The sequence below is a fragment of the Spea bombifrons genome, chromosome 4 (assembly GCF_027358695.1).
Source record: "Spea bombifrons isolate aSpeBom1 chromosome 4, aSpeBom1.2.pri, whole genome shotgun sequence".
NCBI classification, from domain to species: domain Eukaryota; kingdom Metazoa; phylum Chordata; class Amphibia; order Anura; family Pelobatidae; genus Spea; species Spea bombifrons.
In genome coordinates, this window is record NC_071090.1 from 80,550,469 (window position 1) to 80,575,764 (window position 25,296).

The following is a 25,296-nucleotide window of genomic DNA, read 5'->3' on the forward strand; positions in this document are numbered from 1 at the left end:
GGACCAATTTGACCCTTCCTGAAGAAGAAGCTTACGTAGGTTGCCCTCTCTTTAATGCTTAATGTCAGTGAGCTCAAATGTTTCAACTCACAGTTAAGTGACTAAAGCCCTAAGTGATAAAAGTGTTTTAATTATGTCCCATCATCACGAGGGTAGGCATGGTTATATAGTTTACCAGAGCCCTAGGGCATCAATGTAAGACAAACAAATCTGATTTAGTGTAAAAACTGCTCTTCACAACATGCTTGTTTATTTGAGTAATGTTGTTTTGCTTTTGACACTCATTTTTCTCAACAAGGTAATGAGCTATTAAGTGTTGCTAGAAGAGAAGTGTCACACATTATGTCCTCAAGAAGAGTAGTTATACGGAAGCATTGACGAATGGCACAGTAACACATTTCCTTCCCAAACTCCCTATTACATAATTTATCAATGAATCTTCTGCTGCGATGGTGACCTAGATATATTTTTGCAGACTAAATTCCATGAGATGAATATTTCATGGTATCACCTGGGTTTGTAGCTAGACTTTTTGGTTTTTTTGCAGATGGACCTTCACTGCCTCTCACACTATAAAACCTAAACCATAGTAAACAGCAAAAGCAAATTGAAATTGGACCTACATAAAGCAATATATGACATGCTTTAAATGTATAATAAATCAAAAAGTGATACACATCTTTGTGTATTTGAATGTTTATGTTTCAACAACTCAATGGCGGGCTGCACTACAACATAATTTTGTACAAGCTATTCCCATATCATACTCTAGTGCAATGCAGGTTGCTGTACGAGAACATTTAATGTTTCAAATCCTCTCCTGAGAATTAGTGAATTCTAATATGCTTCCCATATCCACCCCTCAGCTGCACCTATGTCATCATATCCTTGTGTTAGCCAGTCCGGCCAGTCCTTACCCATCTTGTCTACCCATTAAGGCAGACAATGGGTCAAGAATAGTAATATACAAACTTTTTTTTTTTTTTTTTTATACTTTCATAGTGGAAAACTTGCTAAAGTGGCTGTTGTAAGAGGAATCATTAGTTTTAACAAGAACTAACACATACCTAAATTGTACCAGACATCCATCTCTCCACTAAGGGTCCGCACATCCACAAATGTTTGCCCAAGGAAGTCATCAGACTCTTTCTTGAAATGCTGTTTAACTCTGGATTTAATGTCATCATCTTCATCCCAAACTCTCACTTTTATTCTGTCTGTAGAGTTGTGGCACTCACTGTATATAAAAAAAACCAGAGAGAAAAATGTATGTTAACTTATTACATTACCAAACCAGTCATTAAGGAGCAAAATCTCTGCCTAGCGATTTTGTATTTGATCTGTGTACCATACCTGGATATCCCGACTACCCGCTCAGTCTATCGACCATGGCTTTGTCTGACTACACATTTAATATACCAAACCCGACTTTGAATGACTACTGCGTATCTATGGTTTCTGTACCGACATCTACCTATACATGTAACTGACAACTCCTGCTGTCCTTGGCTACCTATACTCTCTCTATAAATATACCTATAGTCAAGCCCCCACAACTGTTGGGATCATCAAAGTCCCTGTCCTCTTATCTTATCTGTATCTGGGCAAAGAACTCCTGTGGTGTGTGCTCCTGGGTCATGGTACTCATGTTGCACAGGAACATGTTGGTCAGTTAGCTACTACTACCATGGTCATATCATTTTTTCTATTTAAGGGTAACTAACACTTCTCCCAACCAAGAAACCCCTTTCCTGACCCAATAATGGCAGGTAATGGCAAGGAGGTAAAGAGGCATTGGGTTAAGAGAAGGGAAAGTTCGGGAAGATATTTTGGCCCCTCAGGAAAAATCCTGCGGAGGCCCATGTTGTCACCTAAATGTAGCTATAGCAAAAATATAAAAACTGACCAAAAACGTGTCCTGATCCTGAGTACTGAAATGGTTAAAAGACCATCACATTTACATGATAATAATGTTTACTAAACCCCACATGCATGTACCTCTTAATTCAACTTTCGGCACAGATAGACGTTGGATAATATAGAAATGCTTTTATACACCGTATACAGAGCACAGAAAAAATGGATTGCAACATAATTGCACTTCTGAGCATTTACATGGAATAATAAATAATATACGAAAACTGTGCATTTCGGATTGTGTTATTTTACAGCAATCAGAAATAGCAGATGGATAGCTTAAATGAAAGCTGCTTTATAAGCTCTTGAGATGTATCTCAAAGCTCATTGAGTGCTGACGGTGCCTGCAAAGTAGAGCACAGAGCAGCATATCAAAAGCTCTTCCTACAGAGAGGAGATTACAGCGGGGCGTCCATCGCGGTAAACAGCAGTTAGTAGACTGTCTGCCGAGCTGGACATCATAAACAAGTCTCTGCACCATGCAGTTTACTGCATTCATTTACATGCCTCAGGCCACAAGTATTTGGAAGAGATTGACCCAATTTAAGTGAATTATCATTATGACTACTTGAACCCTTTCATGGCAGGAAAAAGTCATTAACTAGGCTGTAGTACATAGTAATAGTTAATGATTCTCTATTCAAACCAGAAGAAGGATCAGAATCTTCCATTAGAAGACACAGGTATCTCCGTAAAGTCCTTTCTTGTTTGGTGATTGACCAGTGGACTTCTTTTGCACATACATTTCTAAAGCGTGTGTAATAATACTGCAGAAAACACTGTGCATGTATTACGCTTTAAAAATTCTGTGATATATTACATATTGTGTCATGTTCTGTATAAGTTACAGATGCACATCAGATATCAACAGTTAATGAAAAATGTCACTAATAGCATCTAAAGAACAATCATAGTATCTAAGTATATTTAATATTCTTTAAGAAAAAAATTGAATATATATATCTCTGAAAAAAATAAACCCATCAGATCTGCCGATTGTCATCTGTACTTAGTAGTTCACTCCTTAAACCCTTAAAATAATCACATGGTGCATTAACCATATGTCTCACCTTGACTAACTTTAAAATGGATCTTAAAGGTATGCTCTGGCCCTATCTGTAAGTAAAAAAAAGAAAAATTGATACGGACTTATTGATCTTTATTCAAAGGTGATACCTTTTATTGGGCTTACATACAAAAAGTACAGAAGAGACTTCTGAGGTCTCCATAGCTTTGGTGACTCTACATCTTTTGCTGTGTTTCCCAATTAAAGTCCATTCTGCATAGCTACCACTGCTTGCAAATCTAACCACAAGCAGTTCGATTTGTTTTAGAAGGCGGGCGGTATGAGACAGGAGTCAGAAGTGCTATTTTTATTCAGCAAATGAGAGAACTGTGATACATTTTACCCCATCTCAGCATCTTATTATGAGACGTTTCACATGATTTCACGCATTAAGACACATAGTAATCTATGCTCTTTAAAAGTACTGTTTCATCTAGAAAAAAGCAAACAGAAAATGCACTCTACAGCATGGTAAGAAACCAAATCATGTTGCATCTGTCATTTTCTTCTTTCCTCTAAAGGTTTAAATCAGTTATAAACAACCCCAAAACGAAGCCTTAACGTTTTTATGGAAAAAAAAAAATCAGTACCTGCTTTCTCATGGCAGTTTAGCATTCTGTGAAAAATAATTAAGATGCAACAGTTTAAAACATGAAATAATTCCTTGGTCATTCAGCGGTACTAGGAGTTATGTTTCTAATGTCTCTATGTTTTATAGGATTGTTAAATTCAGTAGAGTGGGTGGAACAGCACCTTTAATAGACTTTCTACACTTTTCATTTATCATCTGCTGGTACTATTTTTTATGGTTATTTTAACTTGGCTCCAAAGGTTTTAAATTGTGAGTACATAAATTGAAACTTTGCAACTCACTGGCTTCACAATATATTATGATGGGCAAACAAGTAGTCCTTCAAGAAGACTTTGTTGATCCTGCATATTTCATAGCTACCTTAGAGTGGATGGCTATGACGGGATGGCACATTAAGGCCAGAGGCCATCTGATGATGTAAGTGCGACCAACAGCTGGATATGCACAGCCAAATGCTGTTTTTATGATCTTGTATGATGCGGCCGGGCTTCCCGGCTGCACACTGCAGCACCAATAAGGACTGAGGACGTAATAATACATCCCTACAAAACCGCCCCTTAAAGACAGGGACATTACGTTCTTCGTTTCTCTCTGCAATGACGGCAAATTCTTGCAGCAACAGTGGTCCCTTCCTTACATCTTGCAAGAATTACTCGGCTACTTTCCACAAAACTTATCGCCATCGTGCTGAATGTTAGCTTCCTCCCCTACCGTAATTTCAATGATTGAAGGGGGAACAACTGCTGCTGGTAAGCAGAGTGTTTCATAATAAATAATGGTTTATATATTTCAAAAGAAATGTATAACCCATTATTTATTAATAATGGTCCTGAAAAAAACAATGTAATTTGTGTGGTTAAACTAGTTGAGAGGGGAGTAAATTATGATTAAAAACAAGATCGCAAAAGTTCAAAATACCCTTTATCCTTTAGTGTACAAATAGAAAAACAGCCTTCAAAATAGTCTAAAAATTCACGGGTTAGTATGAGGACAGGTGCCCTAGGTTTGATCCATGATATCCTCTCGGACATGTCGTCATATCACAGTGCTTTGCCTCTGATGATCACACAGTAAAATATACTATGAAGGCTGTGTACTGTAGAGCTCTGTACTATAAATGGAGCAGATTTAAGCGAGACCTCTGACCAACCTGCCTTTCGTAATATGGTATTCCGACTGCTCCCCTTTTCCCAGAACTACTGTGTTAGGGCAGTGAGCTCCTGTTATCCCTGTGTCCTGGCCATTGTCTGTCTCAAGCCAATTATATGTCTATCGTCATTCCACGTCTACGTCCCCAGTTAATGTAATTATTTATGTCTCGTGTCATCCTGTCCTTCCCCCGGATATTGTGTTGCAGGATTTGATCTAATTACTTCCTTCCTGCCATGGTAATTAGATCATGTGATATTTGTCTTGCCCCTTTTCTACTTGTGTATATATAGCTCTGTATTTGGCTTTAATAAATGAGTCCTGTTTTCACCTCAACATGAGTGTTGCCTGATGTTTGGGGTGGGCTGTAGCCACGCTGTGTAGCTAAGCTTCGGATAGCCACAGTGCCAATGCGGCTTCGGTGCAGTGACGTCCCTCCTTCTATCTACAACGCTGGTTCTGCCTGGTGCTGAAGGGGTTACTTGTTGGTGTCCCGGCAGGAGGAAGCAACGTTTGGCGGGAGTACCCAGTCGGGGTACAGGTCGGTCCCGTCACAATTACAAGTAGTATATAACATAGCAATTTGACTTGCAGAAACAGCATGTGAGGAGGGCACTGCTCAAACGAGCTTAAGAACCAGAGGCCATTGTGTAGCCATTACACAATATACACACATAAAGCCGTTTCACTATACTTGTTCACTTGTTTTACAAGATTTACAATGATTAGCACTTCGGGGCACTTGTTTATTTCTAATTCCGCCAATCTGCCTTTGCCTTCTGTCATTATCTCTGCTCTAAAAAACAATCCGCTTCCTAATATGTTTATAAACAGGCACCACAAGAGTTTAAGACTCTAGTTTAGCAGACCTCATATTGAGAGTAATTGTGCACATACACCGTTTAAACCAAACACCTAAGTAGGCTATATATTTAGTTAGGTTAAGTGAAGAAAAATTACCAAGGGGTATTTACTCATGATTTGTCCTTTGACCCCACTCTGTAAATTCTTGGGATTGATTTAATTCTTTCTGAACAAGAGAAAAACGATAAACCATGTCCTTTGCTCTGCTTAATCTCCCTACAAAAACAGGTATTTTTAATCCGATTTGCTTTGTACAGTGGGGTAGTAAAACACCATTGATTAGAATGGAGATCCATTCTCCGAATGATTTATCTTTGAACCTGAATTAGCAGCCAAAGACGTTACAGTGGATCAGCAGAGCACTTCCTTTACGGTTTGCCATGCATAAAAGTCAAAGTCAAAGATAAAAAAAAAAAACACCTGCATACTTACAAATGGAATTTTTCATCCCACACCGGGTTTAAGTTGCCAAATATTGTTTTAGTTCTCCTCTTGGTTTTTCCAACTTGAACAGTAACATACGGATCACTTGAACCTGTTTTATCCTTCGCTTGCAAGCCCTGAGCACTAACCACTGAAAAATTAATAAAAGGTATAAAAACAACAACAGTAATAATACTATTTTTATAATATTGCATACAATTATTATACATATGATAAATATTATTATTATTAGTTATATTACTGAAATAGTAAAAGAAGCATAATAAGAATGAACTACACAAGGGCATTAAAACACAATTATGGACCATTATATTTAATTGTATAGTACCTTCCAGAGGCCAATCAGTATTAAATTAATTCAGAAGAAGAAATATCACATTAATTTATCATGCAAAAAAAAACCTTAAAGGCATATAGGTATGTTTAGGACAAAAGAGAAGATAATCATACAGGATCTGTCAATCAAAGAACAAGGCTGATCTCTAAACCTAGAACACTATCCGATAGAGATCTATGGAGAGATTCTGAACATCAGTCAAAATAATGCACACAATGCAAAATACGAATGAATGCATGTATACCTGTTGTGTCATATTCTGCAGGATGGTTGGGTGTATATTTAACTATTTTGGCCAAATTTAACAGAATATAAAGACATTCGGCTTTCTATTAGCAAAAAAAAGAAATAGTTCATTGGGTAGGTTCCATCTTAAAATGAAGAATCCTTGTGGTTGTGAAGTTCCATATCAGTTATAGAACACACAACAGAAAACACCGTATTTACATCTTAGATGATAATCAAAATAAACATTCAGCTATCGTATTAATAAATATCTTATCTTTAAACCAGATCAGAAAAAGAACAATCATTGAAAACTACCAGTAATTGCATTCGTATCTAAAAGTATAACATTCGGGATCAATATTACTTTTTCACAGGTGATTAATATTTTATTATAGCATTCAAGGAGAAATACATCAGTGCCTCTGTGAAATAATCTCAGATGAAAGCACTTTTTCTTTGTGGATGATAAGGTGCTCACCTGTGATGTTTATTTTAGCTGACCACTTGGAGGTTCCGTCCAGAACACTTTGCTTAGCTGTCTTTGTGTGTTGAACAAAGTCTTCCTTGGGTATCAGGAACATTTCTTGAATTAGCTGGAAAACTTCTGGCCTGTTTCTTTCCCTGATTTTCATCCTTTCTTTCATTGCCATAATTATGTTTTGAGTTTTGTCCTCTGCACCATGTTTGGAGCTTTTTTCTGCTGCTCCTGGACAAAAAATAGAGCTTATATTTAGTATGAGATGTAAACAGAATTTGGCAGAATATTACTTAAGTCTCATTGTTTTACCTTATATTGAAAACAGGAAAAATACATTAGAAAGATTTTTTTTTTATTATTGTAAATAAGAACCATATAGATCATCTAGACTGTCCATTTGTCTTGCTGTAAAAACCTTAAATCTGTATTGGTACTTGGTCTTGTCTTATATTCAGAATAACCATATACCTATCCCATGCATGTTTAAATTCCCTCACTGTTTTCCTCTCTACCACTTCTTGAAGAAGCCTTTTCCACTGTGCCATAACTAGGGCTTTTGGCATCTGGGTGTTAGTGTAGGATGGTAGGAGGGCATTGCCACCTGGTGACTTGCGGGCCTATGGACGTTATGGCCCTATTTATTATATAAGGCGCAGGCTGAAGAGAGTTTGGAAATGCAGAATCTATTTTAAATGGCGTTCATCCCAGTTAATGTATGTCAGCTATTGCTGGCTCCACAGGTATGTTGGCATATGTTTGAGGAAAGCCAGGCTGATAAGATATACACTCACTGGCCACTTTATTAGGTACACCTGTTCAGTGGCGTCGGCAGGGGGAGGCCAGAGGGGGCCATGGCCCCCCCTTCAGCATGCTGTGCCCCCTCGTGTGCCCCCCAATTGAAACGCCGTCTTTTTTTTTTTTTTTTTTTTTAATAGACGCCCCCAGGCCGCCCTGAATGTATATTAAACGGCCGCGCGGCCGCCCATTTAAGTGACCGATTCGGCCACGCCAGGGCCGTCTTTAATACCCGTAGCATCCGCGGTGGGCCGGCTGAACTGGCCGGCAGACCGAGATACCATTGCAGCCGATGTGGCTGCGAGTCTAAGCGGCAGTAAGACACGCTGGCCGCTTTAAAATCATTAAGCGGCCAGCGTGCCTGCACAGTGCCGCCCAGTGTCCTGTTCCGTGTGACTCCGCCCCCTTGAGCGGCACGTCACATCGTCAATGTGATGGGCCACTCAAGGGGGCGGAGTCACACGGAACAGTTCCTCGTAACAGGTAGAAGAGCACGTTGGAGGACAGCAGCAGTGAAGGATGCGGCAAAAACGTAAGTATTAAAAAAAATAAAAAGTTTGGGTAATAGGAGGAAGGGGAGCCATAATCAAAGGGGGGGGCTGCATTGGGACAACAATTTAATACAAAATGGGGGTGGCTAGGGGGTATAAGCACACAACAGGGTGGTTGGGGCACCACATAAATCAATATACATGGGTCATTAACAATGCAAAGGGGGGCATCAATACACAAGGGAGGGGGGCTGGCTGGGGACATCACATAACTCAATACACAAGGGTGTTGGGGCATAATGTACAAAGGGGGCTGGCTGGGGGCACAAATCCACATGGGGCAATACACAAGGGGCATATTGTACAAAGGGGGCTGGCTGGGGGCACAAATCCACATGGGGCAATACACAAGGGTGTGTGGGGAAATACATTAAAACCAAAGGGAGGCTGGCTGAGGCATCAATACACAAGGGGGAAAAACAAACAAACAGCAAACCAGTGTGGAAAGCATTTTGGATGTGGGTGTCAGTGTGGCAGAGCCTGTCCTGGTGTGTGTGTGTTTGGCTGTCTGTGTGGCAGAGCCTGTCCTCGGGTGTGTGTGTGTTTGGGTGTTGATGTGGCAGGGCCTGTTCTGGTGTGTGTGTTTGGCTGTCTGTGTAGCAGGGCCTGTCCTGGTGTGTGTGTGTGGGTGTCTGTGTGGCAGAGCCTGTCCTGGTGTGTGTGTGTGTTTGGCTGTCTGTGTGGCAGGGCCTGTCCTGGTGTGTGTGTGTGTTTGGGTGTCGGTGTGGCAGAGCCTGTCCTGGTGTGTGTGTCTGGGTGTCAGTGTGGCAGAGCCTGTCCTGGTATCTGTGTGGCAGAGGGCGTTCCTGGTGTGTGTGTTTGGGTGTCGGTGTTGCAGAGCCTGTAATGGTGTCAGGGCGGGCTGTTTGGGGACAAAATTGGCTCACGCTGGGCTGTTTGGGGACAAAGTTGGCTCACTCTTGACTGCAATTTGTTAATGTTATCTTGGTGCTGGTCGGGTTCTATGTGGGCAATGTGGACGCCAGGGTTGGCTTTGGGGTGTGCGACCTGTGATCTATGCCTGTAATTTAGGGGGTTTTATCTATACCTTTAATGCAGAGTTTTTATGTGAATTCCAATTCATATATACCTGCAAAGCTGGGTTTTGTGTCATTCTGTGGATCTGTATCTGCTATGTTTTCATTCATTATTTATGTTTACCTGCAAATATAGGATTTGTATGTCTTATTCAATTGATCAATACCTGGAGTGCTGTTTCCATGTGTTGTTTATTTGATCTATACCTGAACTACAGGGTGTAAGTAAAAGGGCAGTATGGTTTAGTGAATGAGGGGACAAAGGGATGAGGGAGAGGACCTCTCAATGTCACGGTGCAGTCAGAAGGACTGACTCTCACTGTCTCCCCCTGATCTGCAGTCAGTGTGGGAAATATTTTTTTTTTAGTATGGTAGCGGAGGGAGTGATTGCATGCAAGGGAGCATTGAGCGGGGCCCAAGGAAATGCTTGGGTAGGGTCCAATTTTTTCACTAAAAAATATATTGGCAACAGGGTCTAATATTTATATATATATATATATTGGCAGCAGGGGCAAATATTTATATTTTTATTGGCAGCAGGGGCAAATATTTATATATATATTGGCAGCAGGGGCAAATATTTATATATGTTTTGGCAGCAGGGGCTAATATTTATATATATTGGCAGCAGGGTTTAATATTTATATATATTGGCAGCAGGGTCTAATATTAATATATATCGGCAGCAGTGTATAATATAAGTATATATCCGCAGCAGGGGCTAATATTAATATATATCCGAAGCAGGGGCTAATATTAATATATATCGGAAGCAGGGTGTAATATTTCTATATATCGGCAGCAGGGTCTAATATTTATATGTATATATATATATATATTGGCAGCAGGGGCTAATATTAAAGAATGAAAAATAACTGCCAGTTCAGCTGTTATTTTGAAATCATATTTCAATCACTTCAAAGAGATAAGTACATATAATGTAGTTAAAAATGCACGTCTAACGCATATATATATAGTATATGTACCGTTTTATAATTGGCCCCCCTACTTTGGTCCCTGGCCCCCCATGTGCCCCCCCTAAATATGAAAGCTGGAGACGCCACTACACCTGTTCAATTGTTTGTTAACACAAATAGCTAATCAGCCAATCACATGGCAGCAACTCAATGCATTTAGGCATGTGGACGTGGTCAACTTGCTGACGTTTAAACCGAGCATCAGAAAGGGGACTTAAGTGACTTTGAACGTGGCATGGTTGTTGGCCCCAGACAGGCTAGTCTGACTATTTCAGAAACTGCTGATCTACTGGCATATTCACGTACAACCATCTCTAGGGTTTACAGAGAATGGTCTGAAAAAGAAAAATTATCCAGTGAGCGGCAGTTGTGTTGACACCGGGTGCCACTCCTGTCAGCTAAGAATGGGAAACTGAGGCTACAATTCGCACAGGTTCACCAAAGTTGGAAAAGGGAAGACTGGAAGAACGTTGCCTGGTCTGATGAGTCTCGATTCCAGCTGCGACATTCAGATGGCAGGGTCAGAATTTGGTGTAAACAACATGAAAGCATGGATCCATCCTGCCTTGTATCAATGGTTCAGGCTGCTGGTTCAGGTAATGGTGTGGGGATATTTTCTTGGCACACTTTGGGCCCCTTAGTACCAATTGAGCATTGTTTAAATGCTACAGCATGTCACCATGTCTATCCCTTTATGACCACAGTGTACCCTACTTCCAGCAGGATAATGCACCATGTCACAAAGCTCACATCATCTCCAACTGGTTTGTTGAACATAGCAATGAGTTCACTGCACTCCAATTGCCTCCACATTCACCAGATCTCAATCCAATAGAGCACCTTTGGGATGTGGCGGAACGGGAGATTCGCATCATGGATGTGCAGCCGACAAATCAGCAGCAACTGCGCGATGCCATCATGTCCATATGGACCAAAATCTCTGAGGAATGTTTCCAGCACCTTGTAAAAAGTATGCCACAAAGAATGAAGGCAGTTCTGAAGGCAAAAGGGGGTCCAAACCGGTACTAGCAATGTGTACCTAATAAAGTGGTCAGTGAGTGTATATCCACTTTCTGGAAAGCAAGCCGTTAAACTATCCGTAAATAAATGTCTAATGACCAAGAAAGACAAAGAGTAAAATAAAAAAATAATGTGAAATAAACAAACACACTATTGATAAGTGCAGATGTCACCTTAACATAACATCACTAGGGACTTGCGGCATTAAAGTATTGTGTGACTCCTCTCTAATGAAGTGGGAAATTCCCACAAGGCAAGTAGCGAATACTTAGTAAACAGATTCTACACAACATTAAAATGTCTTGTAACATTATGTATTTTTCTACGGGATACAATGAAGTAAAATTGCTTTAGATACCGTTTTCAGCTTTACTAAATCAGGATGTCTAAGGTGTGTGTGGTTTATAGTCGTGATTATAATTAAAATGTATTACAAAATAGCCTTGTTATGAAGCACTGTTCAATATACACTAATGAGCATCTGAGGTCTCACGAGTCTTCATTTCACATACTAAAATCAACAACTATTGTTATAGCCAGTGTCAATATTAGTAGTCTGAAAAAGTCTGAAAAAGAAAAAAAAAAATCATCTCCCAACCTGCCCAGACAGGCAAAGAATAATCAGAGCTGCAGTCTATAAAATTCTCCATGGATTAAATAATGCAGCTCGATACATCACAGGACTGAATTTTTGAATTGTAGAGATTTTTATAACGCATATATGACAAGTCAATAGGAATGTGTCCATAAAAACATTTTATATTATTTCATTTATTTAATTTAGGTGAAATCTCTGTTAAAAGAACTATTTACTTTGCTATATTATTATTTGAAAAAAAAATCACTGGAAATAACTGATAAGATAAGAGGAAATATATTGATATCTACTCCAATGGAATTGGATTTTAGTTTGCATTTGGTGATTTTTAACTTTTGTAACCTCCACCCTACCTCAATCCCTGTTTTTTTTTGTTTTGTTTTTTACCCGAGTTATTGCACACGGAACTGTGGCCATAAATCACTGTTATTCTTCTCCGTGGGGTCTTTGTATAAGCATTGAGCAACTAAAGAGGTCTATTTACATATCTGGAGGTCCAGAATACACCTTTGACTAAAGCGGCGTCTAACCCCTCTTCTTTAAAGGGGAAGTCCAGCGGGGGGGGGGGATATGTCTCCTTGAACATAAAATAAAGTGGTGTACACAGAAATGCATGCCTGGGGACATTGCTGTCAATCATGTGATATTTTAGTGACTTTCCCTGCTCAAACAAAGCAGGACTGCACTGAGCTGACTCTTTTGGCAATGCTAATAAAGTCCTACTTGCATAATGAAATCCTTTCCTCCATAGACTTTCATTAGTCAGAGTGTACAGCTGGGTGATTAAGACTGAGCCATTTTATTGTTTACCAAAAGGTAGCACAATCAGGAGTCAGAGTGTTTGCCCAGTTGACTGTAGCCAAGATTACAGAACTACAACACACACTAATGGCTTATTTGCATCTGTCTGAAAACATTTATATGCAAAAACTAGAAGGTGTTTTTAAAACAAAACAGAAAATAGCAAGAAACTTTTATAAACACATTTCTCATCTGATATGAGTGAAGAAGAATGTGAGTTGCCTTTAATTTACTTGCTTTTTTTTTTGTTCATGCTATGCTTATTTTTTAATATTATTTCTTTCACATAGAGTAGGGATGCAACACCAATGAACTATATCTCTTAAGGCTCTTAAAATCTAAAGCCATTGCTAAATATTTGATTACAATCATTTAACTCTTTAACTCGTGTGATGGAAACTCATGGACAGTGAAAAACAAAGAAATTATTTTCCAGCAAATGGCTTTTTTTTCTCAATGTGTTTATTCTCTGGTTCTCTCTGACATCATAGTGCACTGCCATTTCAACAGGATGTATTTATGAGAATTAACCACTGCACAATGATAAACGGAAGCTGACACATTTACAGTAGCTCTCTGCCCTCTATCCCTCTTCCTGTACAAGCACTAATTAGTGCTTACTATTTTGTGATGCTTGCTTTATTGTTTGTTCCTTAATTAGTGGTACAGCTTAGTTACTGGGAAGGACACGATAAGTAATAATATTGTCAACACTGCAAAGCAGCCATTTAATGATGTTTGCGGGGGGATGCGATGTTAAATACAAGAGATAACTACAATTCATTTAACGCTGTGATGTAATAAAATATAAATAAAACACCATGCAGACTGTTGAATTATACATGGGAGTATTTATTCCTGTGGCATTCGCCAATGATTATGCACACTTTATTCATTAATATACACAACAGAAGCTGTTCCATGTGATGTTATATGATATCTTTGGCAGCAGGTCTGGAATATATCTGTATGTGTTGTTCTGTAACACTTGGAGAAGGCAGAACAGTTGGCATGTATTATTGAACTTTTTAACCACTACTGATTTGGATCCTCATTTAAGAGATGCACGAAACAAAGTTTACTTTAATATTTTACAGTGTTTGCAATTGTATTGTAAATTGAAGTAAAAACTGACTTTGATGGAATTTGACTTGATCAGATACAATTGTTTATGACTGTTTGCTTGTGGCTCTAAGTTGTATGAACAGTGAATTTTCCCGTTTGGGGTGTACAGATTGTCTTCCTCCTACATATTTTTCTCTGTCATCTCGCCGCACACTGTGCTTATAACCGCCTGAAAAGTGCTTTAGCCAAGAAACGAATGCCAAGATTTCTTTTTTCTAGTAATGTAACTGCATTATGGCCAACAATAACCTCACTGGAGCTCATTACTTTAATATTACTGTCAGTGGCTGCCAGTTTGAGAATATAAATTCCACATTCTATCCTTTCCAAGAGTCTTTCAGTACTGTTAGATCCTCTTAACGTATAAGATAATTAGAAATGGATTATTCCACTAATCATTTCATTGTGGGTTTCCTTTGGGAGATAATAAACAGATAAAAAACCAATGCCTATCCTTATAGCATCAAACCTCTGACAAGAAGTCTGTAGGTTTGATAAAGTGATTAATAATAATAATAATATTATTAATAATGGCAATCATGCTATTCCCTAAACACTGATAAGAGGGAGAGCAATCATTATTTGTATTCCAATAAACCAAGAGTTAGTTTTGAAATAAAATATATATGTTTAACAAAAAGTAATAAATCAATAACTGCTCCTAAAACAGAGGAATGCAATAATATGGATGATTCGTGTTTTTATTTTAATATGGACAGAGACAGTATACTTTCCCGGAAAACTGCTCACCACGCTGCTCAAGCTCATCTAACTTGAGTCCCCAACAGCCTCCAGGAAAACCAACATGTAGGATCTTATCATCTTCTAGGAGCAAGCACTACATAATGCATAACTTGATGGGAGTAATTTCTCTCTGATTAAACTATATATTACATACCGCCAGGGAAGCATTTCCTAAAGCGGAAGCTCACTGAGGTTGGACCTGATTAATGTAAATTGAAGTCAAGAAGCTGGAAGTACAACTCTCCTGCTCTCTATCTATCTATCTATCTATCTATCTATCTATCTATCTATCTATCTATCTATCTATAACAGGGACCAGAAAATGGGAAAAGGTGTATATTGTCAGGGAAAGGCAAGAGAGATTAGGAGACAAAGGATGGAAATGCCTTGTGAAAGAGCCACGTTTTTACTTTCCATCTGAATGTTGGGTTGTCTTCTGTTGTCCTCATAGGTGGAGGGATACTAATACAGAAGGTGAATGGCCTTTTTTTTCTTTGCAGTATCTTGCTTGTTGCAAGGCCAGTAAAGGAGGAGCAAAGGTCTCTTGGGTAAGGGTGTACATCTCTTGTAAATGTAATGGTCCACTTTTCTATAGTTCCCAGTGTACCATCATGAGGAGTTTGAAAGTTGCTTCTTGCTTCACCAGTAGCCAGTGTAGTTTCCTCTACCCAACAGATATGTGATAAAATGTGCATTCCTCAGAGATGATTCTGCGGTATTCTGTACTGTCTGTAGTGAGGTAATCAGACATGGCCATGTATAAGGAATTGTTGTAGCCCAGGAGTAATAGGACTAGTGATGTGGTTACTGTTTTTTCAGGGTTTTTCGGGCAGATGTGCTTTTCTGCATACCATATGTGGTTGCCTCCATTTAAGGTTTTAGAGAAAACACATCCATTACTGCTTCTGGGGTTTTGACCGGTTGAGATGGGGACATGGGGGCGTTACCAATGGTGGGTCAGAGTTCAGCTGGTTATTGGGAAGTAATGCCTGATGGGTCAGAAATGGTTTGAGTTGTAGTAGGCTAGCCATCATCCACTCTTGAATGTCTCAGTGACATGGGGTGATGATATTGTGCAGTTCCGATGCTCCGAGGTATACTTGCGTGTGTACAGATGGAAATGTAGCCCTCCTGACCTGATGAGGTATCCTGTGGTTTGATACATATAAGATGGGTGATAGGGATGACCTTTGGGGGTCTCCACAAGTTACTTTAGTTGTTGGAGCTTCATAATTGCCCATGTAGCATATAAAACATTGCTTACACCTTCCCTTGAAATGGGTCAAGCATGTTGTTTTATTCGGAGCACGGCTACAGGGCTGGGAAGGGATCTAAACCGAAGTTACAGTGCCTATGATGATGTGGGTATTAGAAGGAAAGTTGTTGCAAAGGTCTTTGAGTACTTTAAGGCAATATTTATGTTTTAGAAAAGCTCTATGGCTTAAGCAAGGAATGCAAATCAGTTAGAGAATAAAAAGATATTTGTTTTGTTGTAAATAGATCTGTGTTCACATCAAATGGAGATGGTGATAGTTATAAACCTAGTATACATTACAGTAAAAGTACTTTAATATGGTGATGTTGCATGTGTCCCTTTAAGATTTCGACATCTAATTGAATCAAAGTAAATACTTCTAGTAATTTAACCCAATTTTTAAACACTATTTTACATTTTAGCACTGGGTAAACTATCTCAGTCTCCTATAACTGGGGCATGTGCTTTGGAACCTATAGTGGACACATGATGAGTTACTCGTGGTTCTGAAAATGAATCGTGGCGGCAGTAGCACTACATGGCAAAGGTGGCTGGAGACGATATTCCTGGTGTATGTACAAGTCCCAGGGTGTTTTCTAAACCTAGCAAGTCGGTTTTTCCAAAATAGGAAATGAACACACAAAATGTGGTTACAATTGAGAGCGGCACTGTGTATTGTAACTATAGCTAGAGGGGGCAGGTAGATGTGAGCTCTCAGCATTGGAATCGGCTATGGATGGGCATTCAGAATTGAATGAAGCCACATATGAGCATTGACTATGACAAAAACAATATCTACTAATACCCAGCACTGTGAGGTGTTAAAGGTGAACTCTTGTTATGCATTTGTATCCTTCAGTTATTGTAGTATGGTAAGGAATACAGTATGTGGTATTTGTTGCAAAAGGTCTCATGAATACTCACGTTATCATTTATTTCTATGAACTGACCTATGCATGATACCCTGTTATTCATAAAACTACTCCTAGCAACTTGGAAGCCATTCAGACATTGGAACATGGCACTGATTATGCAGCATGGAACATAATTGCACCAGCCATGTATTGTCGCAAAAATAGCAAAATGTATCTTTATTTGCGACTATACTTAGGGTGCTTCTGAAGTCAGCTTGTATAGAGAGGTTATTTGTATAATAATCATATTATCATAACATAACGTGTCATAACTTTTACTGATGCACTAAATGCCCATATGTAAAAAAACAGAGGCGACAGATTCAGAGGCACTTCATCTCTGCTGCATTAATGGAAACACACATATTTAGAACATTGCTTCTTAGCAATTACTCAAAGGAGGGATAATGACGTGTGTATATGCAATTAACGTTCACGTTATCATCAGTGTACCTCTGTTACATACATAATCCATTAATTAGTCCCTTGAAAGTCTGGTTTCAACCAGAATCAGACAAAATATGTTTCTAAGGGTTTTTTTTCTTCACCTCTTGCAAAAATTAATTTTGAGAACCCTGTGAGGTAATGTTCACTGCTGGGTGCATTTAAATAAAAGTTACATACAAGTGACACTTGTATGAAGTCTAGCTTTTTATTTAGTCAGTGCCAGAAACACACAATGTCCATGTCTGGAAGTCGACATTATGGAGAACCTTTTTTAATGCTCAATTTTTATTTTATTTTTGTGAACAATCGCTGTACAAATTTTTTGAGATAGAGATGTTTGGGAAAAGCATCTGCCCTGGCTTAAACTTTTTTGGCACTGAAGTTTAATGGATCATCAACTAAAACCTAATACTACATAAAAGGAAACCAGTGAAGAAGCAAGCCATTTTCATACCTATTTAGTTATTAAAAAATGTATGAAACACTTAATTCCCTCTTAGACTTCCAGTGATCAGTATGAGAGAGATAACACTAAATTTAACTCACCTGCTCCCCATTCACACCTGAGACCTTGAAAATGGCTTATTGGGCCCAATTTGGACAGCCAATTTGCACAGCCCAGGTTTAGACATTAATGGCTGTGTGTTGAATTATTTTGAGGGGACAGCAAATTTACACTATTATACAGGCTGTCAGGGCCGGCCCTACAATGGAGCCGACTGGGGCAATTGCCCCAGGCGGCACTTTAGAAGGGGCGGCGGCGGGGGGGGCGGCATTTTAAACTTCGCCCCAGGCGGCGTTAAGTCTTCGGCCGGCCCTGCAGGCTGTACACTCACTACTTTACATTGTAGCAGCAATTTGAGCTAAAGTAGCTCGTCTGTTGGATTTGACCACACGGACCAGCCTTCACACCCACGTGCATCAACGAGCCTTGGCCATCCATGACCCTGATGCCGGTTCACCGATTTTCCTTTCTTAGACCACTTTTGATAGGTACTGACCACAGCAGATCGGGAACCCCCCACAAGAGCTGCAGTTTTGGAGATGCTCTGACCCAGTTGTCTAGCCATCACAGTTTGGCCCTTGTCAAAGTCTCTAAAGACAAAATGTTCACTTGCGGTCTAATATATCCCACCCACTGACAGGTGCCATAATAACAAGATTATCAGTGTTATTCTCTTCACCTGTCAGTGCTCATAATGTTATGGGTGATCGATATATATATTTATATGATAATCTCATGTTAGCACTAGCACTAGTATTTCTCTAAAGTAAAGTAAAATCATTACAATTCTTATGGCTTGGAAACAGTGTCAATCTTTTGCCAAAAGCTTTATGGTAATAAATGTACCTTTTGTGTTTAAAAAAATATACAACATTGTCCTATTTCCTTATGGTTAGATATATCGTGCAGTAGCAATTATGAGTATGTCTGCAGATACAAACATACAGCATGACTCCTCAGAACAACAATGCATAGGAAATTCTTCACTTTTGGGTACTGTAATGCCCAAATTGCAACACCCTTGGCCCTTTTGTTTTTTGGCATCATTTATATTTGGGATGTTAAGTTGAAATCATTTGATTAATGTAAGTACATTTACTGAAAAAACTAAGTGGAACGTCAATTTCTCACATATATTAGGGAAGGCAATTCTGGATCTAGACTGCCATCTATTATGTTTGTTGATCATCAGAATATAAGATGTGTTTTAAAATATCTAGCATTTATCTTAACTAACCACTTTCATACAAGGAAACCTGAAAGGTCAAGAAATAATGTGTCTTGGAAGTAAATACTCACTTTGCAAGCAGTCTGCATTTAGTAGGTCCTGGCACTTTTCATGGCATTTGACACCACACTCGGTGCACCTCATGCCTTGTCTTGCGATGCCCCAGAGCAGTCCTTCACATTCATAACAGTATGTTGGGGTGGTTGCTGTCCATACTTCAAAGTTGTGGGGAGTGGTTGATGATATTGGGTAGATTAATGCCTGTAATGTCTTTTTGAAGACATGCATTTTCTGGAAAAACAACCATTATAGTCAAGCCCATAAACTTCAGGAGACCCCTGACTTCTTATTTACAGAGGTTTAAAATGCTGCCTAACCTCAACATGCCATGGCTTAAGACTTTAAATGTTACAAAGAATGTCTTACTTTTCTTCTCTTAAGCTTGTGTTTGTCTGACCCATTTTTACTCAGATTCTGTGCTACCTAGTTTCCTTTCCGATTATTATTATTTTTTAATTAGCAGGGAAATAAGTAAAAAAAAAATACCCTGAGAATAATATGCTCTAGCATTAAATATATTAGTGAAATCTCTGAGACTCTAGAATCAATTTATAACAGTTTTAATGGCATGAGGGGTTACTAGAATGAATATCTAGTCTATAAATACTACTTACCAGTTCTTCATTGTTCAGAGATGTTCGGATAATCATAGCAAGAGATATCCCAGCTTTCCGTGCAGCCAATGTCTGCAACAGCATTAAAAGTCACTTTTAGAGGTGAGTAATATTTCAATTATACAGATTTATATTGCAGTTGTAAAATACATAGAAGGAGACACACAACATGCATTACATTTATCACCTTGTTAAAAAAACCTGGGACTTTGGAAACATACAGTACAATCTTCTGTTAAGGTCACTGGTCCAGATTCAACCACAAATACAGAAATCTTGGACTTTTTAAGATTTTTACTCCAAGAAGTGCTGGGTTCATCAGCTAGGAAGAACATGAGGGGGTGTTTGGCTGTCCAGAAATTGTAATATTAGCCATTCTTTAAATTCCTTTGGGCTTCTTAAGTAGCCAATAGATAATTTTGGCTGCATTGCTATATGTAATGTATACCAGATCACGTTTGTGCTAAGGATCTTTTTTGCCTAAGAATCTAGCACTGGATAGGATTTTGTATTTTTCACCACTTTTTCACCACAAAATACTTTTTCCAGATGCTGACTGACATATTATTTATAAACTACCAAGGCATGTGAAGACAAATCCTAATTAATCCGATATAACAAACATGTACACCAATAATAAATAAAAAAAATAATAATGTAAATAAGAACAGAAAAAATTCTAGACAGGCTACTCTGACAGACAGACAAAATGCAAAATTGGGAAGAAAAAAAATTACAGGTGAGGTTTAATGCAGATAAGTGATCCGTAATGCACTTGAGCTACAAAACCTGTCAAGTAAACACATTATTGTAAATGTGTAGAGATACAGAGTTTCCCAGAGGAAACGCTTTTGTTGTCAACATGTCATACTGTACATAAAAATGGAATAGGACTCTGTTCAATAGGGCTCCACTTTTTATGAAACATGAGACATAGTTTTGCATTTACAGAATACAATTAGAAAGAGCCCTGATGTATACATCCGGTATATACAATTTGAAATTTCCTTACAAATTGTGTCCATTAAAATAACATGAAATGGATCAGCAATACCGTGTAAACACTGTGATGTTGTAGATGACTATTGTAGCTGGAATGTGGAATATCTTCCATCACTCCCATTACTCCTGTGTTAGCTAATCCAAATTTAAGTTTGCCCTTGTTTGTTTTTTTTCCTCTCAACGTTTAGGGTTACCTGACTGCTTTCATGAAAAACATCATTGCAAAAGTTTTTTTTTTAAAATGATCAATTAGCCTTTTAAACTTAAATTGGATTAGCTAATACATCACACCATTGGAACACAGGAGCAATGGGAGTCATAGAGGTCCTCTGTACGTCTATGAAGATATTCCATTACAAATCAGCCGTTTCCAGCTATTTACAACGTTAATAACATTTAAATTGTATTTATGATCCATTTGATCTAATTTTAATTGACATTTTTTTTCCAAAAACAAAAAACAAGGGCATAGCCTCAAACCTTTGAAAGGTAGCATGTATATATAGAAAGAGCGAGAGAATGAAAGAGTGAGAGCGAGAGAGAGAGAGAGAGAGAGAGAGAGAGAGTGTTGGTATAGATGTGTAAAACCATATACCTGTGTGGGATAGTGGGTGCTCTGCATTAAATGGACAGTGCAGGAATAAGTTATCACTAAGAAATAACTTTAATTGTTTCTTCAATCATGATCTGGATCATTGGTGGCTAAACTTTATCTGCATATTGTCGGAAATTGCCAGCCTTTAACTCCTGCCGGCAAAACTCAACCTGCCTGCTCCAGGAGTTAAAGGTCTGTGCGAGCGACTCTATTGGTCGCCGGCAGGGAGCTACTTCATTGGTTGATGCCAGAGGAGCTCCCTGCCGGTGACCAATAGAGTCGCTCACGCCTCGTGCAAACCTGCGGATTTCCGCTCCTATTAACCCCTGCAACACTGTGTAGATAAGGTAGACTAGATGGGGAAGAGGCCAGGGAGATTAGTTGGAGATATTAACGAAGACGAACATGAAGATTTTTCGTGTTGTGTGTCTTCATCTTCATGTACGTTTTGCCGCCGCCACCATGTTTGTTTCTTCGGTATTCGGGCTGAACAACAAAAACACACCCTTCTACTGCACAAGTTTACTTATTAGACTTTTGGGGTTGGACCTAATGTCTATTTAAGGAATAAACCCCAAATTGTGTTACATGAAATTTAGCTTTCTTTAAGCTTTTAGCATAAGTAGAACTTATCAGATACCAGTATATATTTTTATGAGCATCTTTTCAGCATGCAATGTTGCTGTTAATGTGTTTTTATATTTGCAAGTCTCTTGCTGGCAATTCTGAAGGTATAACTGTTCCATATAACCAAAAACCAATAAAGAGAGTGACGACATGAAATATACAGAAACAGTAATTGTAGTTAAATCTATTTTTGCTCTAGATGATCGATTAAGTTATGTTCCTAACTGACAAACTCGGCAAGTAAAGTTGGCTAAATCAATGTTAATCAAGTGGTCACATTTCCGAAGGCACGGACAGCTCAGGAACAAATTATTGGTGATTTCAATTTTCTAATGTGAAACTGTTCAAATGTACAGAAGTGTTTATCTTTCCAGATCCTAGAGGGTTAAGAATTAACGATTCTATATGGATGTTTTTTTCATAATAGTGGAATTTATCTTCTTCTTTCTAATAAATACACAGACCTCAGATGTCACTACTTTGCTGATGTGACTTTATTTCCCTTCATTATAAACCTGGATATATTTCTGAAAAAGTACGCTGTACCATGATACAAAATGGTATGACTTATCGTCTTTTTCAACTTATGCGAGTCTGAACAGCAGTGATTCACCTTAACACATCGTTCACATTAAATATTTTATTCATTTCCACTTCTCCCACACCAATATGACTCAAACTGTTCCTTTGGGGAGTGAAACTTCAAGGTGCCAGAAATCAGAAAAGTCCAAAAAAGATTACAATATTACATTTGATCTCTAATTCTCATATTGTATTATTTTATTATTATTATCATCAAAAATCCATGTTTTAGATTAAGTAAATTAAGTACGGTAATGTGTCTTTACCGAGACATTTCCGCAGGCTCAAGTTCTGTTGGTCTATGTAATGGAAAGGGTGTGGAACTGGGGATGCTCTAGACTCCATGGATTAAGGAAAATTATCTGGGCACAGTCCTTCTCAAGGATGTTTCCTGACACGGATTCATGATTACATAGTTCTATACGATTATATTCAAACAGCAAGAACCCCAGTTCCAGGACAGCTAAAACTCAACAAGTTGTTTGAAAAGACCTTTCATGGACAGTATGGGTTCTCACAAGTGGGCTTTATTATATTGGCACTAATGACACCTGCTGCTAATGAATTAATTATTCTTTATCATATCTCTGGTTTATTACTGTGCACAATTGGTATGGATATAACATGTTCAGCGGCGTTGTATGCAGATGCACACCAGGATACGGATATGGGGTTACCTCAAAACAGCGTGACTGAAGCCCCAGCAATCTGTGCTTCATCTGTTACATTACATTGACATCAGTTTCATTTCTGCCATGACTACGGCATCAGGTAGATTGTCATCTTGGTAGAAATAGGATTTTCTTCTATATCTCGGATCTGAATACATTTCACTGACCACTATCTCTATAAATGCCTCTGATTCAAAAGCTAAAGCTGTATCCGGCTTTCTCGTGGGTATAAAACAATAAAGTAGAACATGACAGGGAAGACAGCTTATCAGAAGACTCTTCGGTATATGATGCTTTTATAGTTTAAAATTTAGACAAAAACCCAAGACTGCATTTTCTCTTTGGCAGAAAAATGTTTAACCCTTTAAACACTATTTGCTCAGCAAGGCGGCCTATCCTACTTATTATTTAAAATTCATAGGGTTATATTCCTTATTTTCTAAATGAAGCTAAATAAAATATATAACAATGAATATTTCACAAACTGTCATAAAATTGGTTTGTAATAATAATGTTTTTTTTTCTCAATTCCAATTAAACGCTTTTTATTACAGGTTTAAGCCATGCAGAACATTTGTAATTTGGTGTGAGTTTGCAGTGCGTCATCTTTTGCTTTAATCATTCACAAATGATATTTAACGAGTACTATAAATTAGAAAGGTTGCGGAGACGTATAATAAGAATAAACACTTACCATAGCCTGGATTGCAGTTGTGGTGGTAGTGGTGGTGGTGGGGGGATAATAAAAAAACAAAATTAACAGATGAACAAGAAATGCATCAAACTAATTGTTCATGTTCTTAACATTAAATAAACTACGATATGATATTCCCACTATTATCAAAATCAGGAACAATTGATGGGCCAGTCATATAATCAATGCAATTTTCCTCCATATAAAGCCTCTAGAAATATAGCACAGTAGGCATGTTCTTTGTCTGCCTTGCTCATTGATGGTTATTAAAATAGTAGTTCAAAATAGGTGGGAAAAATATAGACAATGCCAGGGCAAATGGGCAATTATCCAGTGCCACAGATCCCACTTTGTTCAGTCCACATTTGGCCACAGGTATACTTTAAGGCTGATATTTATGCCACATTGTGGCCTTTAGCAGAGGTCTACCCTGAGCCCCATCACTATGAAAGATGGAACTGCAAACCTCAAACTTAATGCAGACAAATCTTCACTTTATCAATTCCCAAACACCATGTTTATGATTTTATATAAAGCTATTGTTATTTCACTTTTGTTTTTAGATAAACACTTTAAAAAAAAAATGACATCTGCAAAAAAAATTAAATGAAAATAAATCCTCTCTTCTCAGTTTGCCTGGCTGAAGATGTGGTCTGAATCTTAAGTGACACTGTTTGTGCAGCCACAAATATGCCTTGTAGAATTCTTGCGTTTATCACATAAAAGAAGACAATGCCTATTTAAACAAGAAATTCATTTTTATATTAAACAAAACAAACTGTTTATTTGGTTATAAAGCAGTTCTGGCAGATCCTATTTTTTGGCTGTATTTTTGTGAGCCTGCAGGGTTTACATGGTTGTGCTGTTACTACCTAGCCCAGGTATACACAGAGCTCCCGTAATTATTTCAAACATAGAATTTGATGGCAGATAAGAACCATTTGATCCATATAACTAATTTTCCTGATATTTAATCTATGGTCTTGTCTTAGATTCAGGATAGCTTTATGCCTACCCCATACATGTCTTAACTCAACTTATTAAGTTACACCTAAACCTCTGACCCTCTAGTTTTAAAATGTGTGGTCCTGCTTACTTATACTGGAAAAGAGCAGCACAGAAGCCAGGACCTGCTGCAATGCTGGGATCAACCTTGCCCCCACTCCCTGCTGTTTAATTTTGTCATTATGTATGTATTTATAGCTGAGTATCTATATCTACACATAATTATGTCACGTACGTTGCTTGTGAAATAATTATATTGAAGGGCTCTTAAACCACTAGAGAGAGTAAGTTCCAAAATTGGAGGTGATCAATTTCGATGTACTTTAATGTGGTTACAGCAATTTTTGGTTATTTGTACTAAGAGCTACTGGTCT

At 38.4% G+C, this 25,296-nt stretch overlaps 1 protein-coding gene across 1 annotated transcript in view; it reads right to left on the bottom strand.

The window, feature by feature from the left end:
- Nucleotides 1-25,296, bottom strand: part of UNC13C (unc-13 homolog C) — a 208,279-nt gene that overhangs the window by 117,130 nt on the left and 65,853 nt on the right. The window contains exons 6-11 of the mRNA XM_053462529.1: nt 23,918-23,923; nt 19,747-19,818; nt 19,144-19,363; nt 7,076-7,303; nt 6,021-6,162; nt 1,068-1,237 (exon numbers count right to left, since the gene is read on the bottom strand). Coding sequence (XP_053318504.1) covers nt 1,068-1,237; nt 6,021-6,162; nt 7,076-7,303; nt 19,144-19,363; nt 19,747-19,818; nt 23,918-23,923 — 838 coding nt within the window. The remainder of the gene's footprint in view (nt 1-1,067; nt 1,238-6,020; nt 6,163-7,075; nt 7,304-19,143; nt 19,364-19,746; nt 19,819-23,917; nt 23,924-25,296) is intronic.